This window comes from Scardinius erythrophthalmus (assembly GCF_964197995.2).
Source record: "Scardinius erythrophthalmus genome assembly, chromosome: 10".
NCBI classification, from domain to species: domain Eukaryota; kingdom Metazoa; phylum Chordata; class Actinopteri; order Cypriniformes; family Leuciscidae; genus Scardinius; species Scardinius erythrophthalmus.
In genome coordinates this window covers 6447476-6454191 of record NC_138230.1, presented here as the reverse complement: position 1 = coordinate 6454191, position 6716 = coordinate 6447476, and the positions used below count along the sequence as shown (strand labels likewise).

The 6716-nt window shown below is 36.4% G+C and overlaps 1 protein-coding gene across 1 annotated transcript; it reads right to left on the bottom strand.

Annotated features, from left to right (window-relative positions):
- On the bottom strand, positions 1-6406 carry LOC308697523 (zinc-alpha-2-glycoprotein-like). The gene is made up of 6 exons (XM_081376840.1): positions 6261-6406; positions 2059-2301; positions 1648-1914; positions 681-959; positions 361-506; positions 1-134 (listed from the first exon to the last, which is right to left on the bottom strand). The coding sequence occupies exons 1-6, from the start codon at positions 6361-6363 to the stop codon at positions 126-128; spliced, it is 1047 nt and encodes a 348-aa protein (XP_081232966.1). The 5' UTR covers positions 6364-6406; the 3' UTR covers positions 1-125.
- Positions 6407-6716: the final 310 nt, after the last annotated feature.

Genomic DNA, 6716 nt, shown 5'->3' with positions numbered 1-6716 from the left:
AATGCCTGTAAACCTGTTCACGTCCCAGTCGTAGATCCATCAGTATTGAGCTCATGATCGAATCTCATCAGCTGAACTGGTCATCTCCCTCTGATCATTCACTGAGCCGTAAGAGGAAGAATTTCTCACCTGACCTAAAGATACAGTATAAAATAAATATTATATTCTTGTAAACATAAATATGTTTACATTTATTCACACTCCTCATTTGTTTCAAAATTATCAAAATCTCTATCACCATGTTCACATTTTCCTACCATTGTATACTGCTAAACTTTTAATTTCTAGTTCATACATTTTACAAATGTCTTTAAACAACAACAAAAAAGAACTTGATCATACTGAATATTTATAACTCACCATTTGACCTTCTCTCTTTGTTGATGTACCAGTGAATCCCAAAAAGAGAGCGAGAACTAGACCCAAAACTCCTGCTATTACTCCTGCTATTACTCCTGCTATAACAAGCCATTGATATTCTGATTCACAGTTAGAACATTTTCCATCTGCAGAGTGAAAAAATTAAATATAATATATAAAAACAAATTCAATGTAATTTTTTAAATAAATGTTTTATATCAACCTCATAAACTATTAAACCGGCAACTTTAATCTATTCCAGCATTATCATGTTCTCCTGTTAGAAATATGTGATTGACTGTAATTATGGTGATATTTACCCCAGTCTACTGTAACTGGTTCAGTCAGACTGCTGTGAGTGAGCAGACAGTCGTAAGATCCTTCATGGTTTCTGTCGATCTTCAAACTGATTCTCATCTGAAAGGTTTCATCAGTATTTGGTCTGATTCCAGAAGATGTTTGATTCTCAAGATTAATTCTGTTCAATCTAATGTTCATCTGAACATCTCTGGGGTAGAAACCAGTGGCCAGACAGACCAGATTTAGCTTACTTCGATCACCAGGAACTTTCCTCGCAAATACATAACCATCTGGAGAACCTGGAGCAGGAAATAATAAATAACTAGCATTTAACAAATAAACATTAACAAAGAATTTCCTTCTGTCTTTCTGTGCTGAAAACAAAAACAAAAACAAAACTGTATTCTTCATTTTCTTTAAAAAATTATTTCCTGTGCTGTGCAGAAGAAAGTCATAAAGGTTTTGAATGACATAAGGGTGAGTAAAAAAAGGACACAATTTTCAATTCTGGGTGAATTATCCCTTTAACCAAACATTTATAATTCATAATCAAATAATTTAGCTACCGTTTAATCTAATGGAACTAAACTTTAACTGGTAAACAAGTCACTCTCCACACTTCTCATTTTCTTAGTAACCGGATCTTCACTGACCGATGTGAAGCATTGTGAACACACACATCTTAAAACTGCAGGGAAAACCATTGCATAAATGATTAAACCTTGGAAGATTTTCTTTAGATATATTTTAATAACTTGCACTGAATTAACAGTGTTTCACAATGCGAATGGGAAATTAAAATATCACAAACATTTCTGAACCAATCCTCACTGGTAACGATAATGATGATAAATAACCCATGTACTAAGAGAAACATCCTATTGCAGTTATTGTGTCAAACACACACACACACACACACACACACACACACACACACACACACACACAAAGACAGGAGATAAATAAAATGATCAGAACATAACTTACTCTTTTTTGTGTTGTTAAATGTGGAGATCCAGTCAGTGCAGTTCTTGAGGTAATGCTTGAGGAGTTTGTTGCGTTCAATTTCACAATCCCATTTCATTTTAATTTCTTTGGCATTTGGGCTTTTATCAATCCACTGCATAGTTTCATAATTAAAGGATAGAATATCCTCTCCATCAAATCCATATTCATCGAAGACAGTCATACTCTTTGTTCCTTCAGGACGTTTCTGCAGTTTACAGCCAGTTATTCTCTGAAGAACATGAAGCTCTAAAATCACAGAACAACACTCACGAGAAGCTACACCCACCCACGGATATGGAGGCTGACTGATAAAATGACACCTTCGTAATCGCAAGTCACCTAAGATCATATGTTGATTAATCCTTCTCTCTTATTAACATCTAAACTCACCAGAACAGTTTGCAGATGTTGTGCACTTTGACAGAGTGTACAACTGATCCAGGTACCAGTCTCTAGATTCAGGAGGTTCTCCAGGAGCTTTGGTCCAGTCGGTCAGATTCTCTCTTATCCAGGCTCGTTCTTCATTACTGTAGTGAGCGATCAGTTTGTCATCGGACTCAGCCTCAGCAGTGAACGCAGGAAATGAGTCTTCTTTGGTCAGGACTGTAAACATGTATTGGAGGTAATGTCTCTCTGAGGAACACATAAAACACAAATATCTTGTGAATGCTTTCGAAACACGTTTCACAAAGCTTCAAAACATCTGCAAATAATTTGTGTCGAGCCAGTGATTTGGAGCAAAGTGCCAAAGAGTAGAGGAGCCAAGATTGCGACTGAGTTAATGGGGTTGTCAGTGCCCTATTTACAAGATGTAAAATAAGTCTCTGATGTCCCCAGAGTGTGTATGTGAAGTTTTAGCTCAAAATACCACACAGATATTTTTATATAGCATGTTAAAGTTGTCACTTTTTGAGGGTGAGCAAAAACGCACCGTATTTGTGTGTGTCCCTTTAAATGGAAATGAGCTGCTGCTCCCGGCACAGGGGGCGGAGCTTCAAGAGCTCTTGTGTTAGAAGCTCTGATTACCTCACGCAGACAAGTCAAGTCATCTTTATTTATATAGCGCTTTTTACAATACAGATTGTATCAAACCAGCTTCACAATGATAACCTGAAAATAATACAACAGTTTGTTTCTAGAAGAAAATTGCGTCATCGTCCACCTGAAGTAAGGCAGATAACAACAATAATTTTGTTGAATATTAAATGTCCCCAACAACAACAACAAAAACATTTCTAAAGCTGTTAAGCCTTTTATGCTCAAACCGAGTTGGACAGAGATGGAGAGACTCAAGAAGAAGTGACAATTTCCTGCAGTTGTGTACTTACAATATCCCGAAAGTTCCCAAAGATTTTTAATTTCAGAGAAATTCCAATTTTAAATAATGGCTCGTCCCTGACTCCCTGTTCACTTGTCGCCTGTCAATGACGTAATGTCCGAGTTATCCCTGGTTTTCGCTGGTACTGCCACCATGGCGACAGACGTGGACAACTGCGTTACTCTAGCGGCACACTCACGCTGTTTTTGTTTCGTTCAAACATTACTGACCATGGCAAGCAGACTTCGGGACAAAAGGAGAACTAAAACGAGGATCAATATCAGCGTGACGAGATGACGAGAGCTCAAAGTCTGCGACTAACTTCGACTTGACAGGGACGCTTTTGCATGTACTTTATTAGACAGGTGAGCAAGTGTACATAAAACTAATCAATGTTATATAGCTCAACATGATAAAATGCTAGAAGATGATCAGTATGTTATTCTAATGTTGATCTAGTGCACTGCTAGTCTCATACAGCCAACAAACTAACACATAGAATAACATTATAACTTTGAACACACTCAAATGCAGTTTAATGTGATAGTGTAGACCGAATGAAACAGCACTGCGTTATCTCACAAGTTTCATTCGTCTAATAAACTGACCTGTGTGAGTATTAGTCAGCACACACAAAAAAAATACATATTGTAGCTTTAATGGGTTGGTTCAGGATTTTGGACATCAGACCTCATTTCCAAGTTAGCCTGGGTGCTATTTATCAGTGGAGACAGTTTTCAACATTTTTCATCCAGTCCTTCCAGTTGCATAGTCGCCAGTGCTAGGCTAGCGCGAGTCAATGGTATCTGCTAGCCTGCCATAAAAACAGTTTTACCCACTCCACAGTACACCAAAAGCAAATAAATTATAACGCCAGACCATCGATGTAAATGTCTGTTGAGAGAATAATGTTATGAAGGAATAACACCGCACTCACGATCACCAAGGTGCCAGACAAACAAAACTGAAGATCTCAAAAAATAATAAATAAAACTGTCTGCACACTTGAATCCTTTAAGCAAATTTAATAGCCAAGCTTTCGGTCAAACGACCATCCTCAGGGCATACAGACAATCAATGTAGCAATCAACTTAACTGTGTTCAAACACATCAGGATAATCAACCGTGATTACCACACCTGTGAAAGCCAGGTAGGAGAGTTGTAGTCCAATGGTGGGAGTTGTAGTTTTTCTTCAACCTACCCAACATACTGAGTTATCTAGGTAATTTACACATTTACTCCCCATAGTGAAAATCCCCAATACAAGAAACAAACATAAATACAAATATACAAAAATACAGGCACATATATGATTGCTACATTGATTGTCTGTATGCCCTGAGGATGGTCGTTTGACCGAAAGCTTGGCTATTAAATTTGCTTAAAGGATTCAAGTGTGCAGACAGTTTTATTTATTATTTTTTGAGAGAATAATGTTAGAAATCAAACTACTCTTTGTCTTTGATTTCTTTCAAACTAAAGTTGTGGCTATCTCATAACCCCCTCATCAAGCACTTGTCATCTGTTATTGTTGCAGTCTCCGGTCTCTTCTTGTTGTTGTTCCGACGCTTTAATTTTGTTTTCTACGGTGAACGTTTAGGCTACCTCATTCCAGCAAACCTGATGAAAAACTTCCAGAACTTCTTCCACTTAATCCTTCAGTGAACGTTTTCTTTCTCTTTTTTTTTCTTTTTTTTTCATCTTATTTTTTTTATCAATTATTTATACCTTTTTACACTGTTTTTCCTTTTGCACTGACTGCGCTCTCTTGCAGACCCCTGGTTTTAAAACCCCCAATTTACTGCCATTTGTATAGACAAAAGTTAGCATTGAATAATTATTTTCAGGTTCACATTTTTTTTATTAGGCTATTATTTTCATTTGCATTTTTTTTAAATCAGGTTTAGATAATATATACCCCTTCACAATTTCAACCATAAAGCCTTTCTGCTAGAAAGTCCTGAAGGCAAGTGGTGTGCACACTTAAATGTGTGTCTATTGTCACATCTGGTTTATACATATAGTCACAGGTGACATCACAAATTATACATCATCAGTAGAGCAGTAATTTTACTAAGTAGCCTAATACACCCGGATGGGTATCAGCCGATTCAATGGATGGGTGGCACTAAAACCAGTACACATGCATGCGTTTTCTGCTCCACTATGTCTTATCGTTTAAGCACTTTGAGTCAACAGTTGTGTAAAATGGGCTCTATAAATATAATTTGACATGACTTTAAATATTTATTTTTATTTTTTTAAGCACAGTAAAAACAACAGTAGGCTAGTTGACCACTGTGCCATACAACAGTACTAAAAAAAAAAAAAAAACTAAAAACACACACATCATCATTTATCATTATCACGCAATGAAATTTCATGCAATGAAAAGAGGAAACATCAAAACACTTTAAGCAGTTACACTGCAAAAACAAAATTTTTTTGTTCCTCCTTATATTTCTTAAAACAAGAACAAATATCTGCCAATGGGGTCAGAAAAATAATCCATTTAAATTAAATGTATTATTCTGACCCAGATATTTGTTATTTTTTCAAGCTTAAACTAACTTCATTTTAATTTTTTTATTCCACAGTTTTGAAAAATCACAGTCTCGGGATCATCAATAATCTTTGCTCAGATGACATCAGATATCTAACAGATGTTTTTGGACTCAGAATGAGCTCAGAAAGATTGTTGGTGCCTATCAGGCCAGAGCCTTAAAAGCAAAAAAAGTAACCAGAAACCAGTGCAAAGAAAACAATAGGCTACTTTACTTTTCATGGAAACTCGAACGTGCTGAATCGCTTCGAACGCTTCTCATTACAAATCTGCTGTTATCATGTTTTTTGTTTGTTTGTTATATATATATATATGTTTTATGCGAATGTGAAAACGCGTAACTTGTGCCCGTTCCCAAAGGCATGTGAAACTGAAAGCACATGCAGAGATTGAGTTTGATTCAGAGTCGCTCAGAGAAGCGGGAAACACCTGATCATGAGCTATATGATCGCCTGAGCAAATGCGCGGAACAGAACTCCTCATTAAAACACAAAAAGCCTGTTGCGCTTTCGATTTTAGTTCGTTTCACATGCTATAACAAAGATATGGCATAACACAATGTTCAGAGACATATTACGTTGGTGTGAGAAGTCTAAAAAATTGATTGAATGAATAAGACTTTTTTTTTAAATATAAGCAAACTCGAAAGGTTTAGTTTAAACATTTGTAGATGCTGGGGATCAGAAGAAACACAAATGAACTGTTCTTACCTTGAAGCGCATCACTCAGACTAGAGTGAGAAATAAACCAGACTATCGCTACCTCGATAAAGAAAATGTTTTTAAAGGAGAGCGCGTGAAACATGTTTGCCATTCAATTCCAGCGCGCGCATTATTGTGTTTCACTGATGAAATCTGAAAGTGTCTCTGAATATCAGCACTTTATTTCTGCAGAAAGATCTTTATTGGTCGTGAAAGTTGGGCATAAGGCGGAGTGTATTAACACTATTGGCCAACAGATTAAAGGGAAGTGATCAATCCAACAGGCTTTGTAACTTGTAGTCGTGATATTAAAAACACTACACTTGAACTTCATTTAATTAGCTTTTTATTGTCTTTTACCGTTGCATTGATAACAAACACGTTAAGCAGTAGGCTTAGAATACAGCTATGAATTAGGCTAAAATTGTCTGTTTTCCTCTACTTTCACTAAAAAACATCAATGGA

What these genes read in the sequence shown, in the direction of transcription:
- LOC308697523 (XM_081376840.1), bottom strand. Translation starts at nt 6,363, where the DNA reads ATGGCAAACATGTTTCACGCGCTCTCCTTTAAAAACATTTTCTTTATC. An exon ending in TCTGAGTGATGCGCTTCAAG is followed by an intron (nt 2,302 to 6,260) that starts GTAAGAACAGTT and finishes TGTGTTCCTCAG; the next exon opens with AGAGACATTACCTCCAATAC. An exon ending in AACATCTGCAAACTGTTCTG is followed by an intron (nt 1,915 to 2,058) that starts GTGAGTTTAGAT and finishes CTGTGATTTTAG; the next exon opens with AGCTTCATGTTCTTCAGAGA.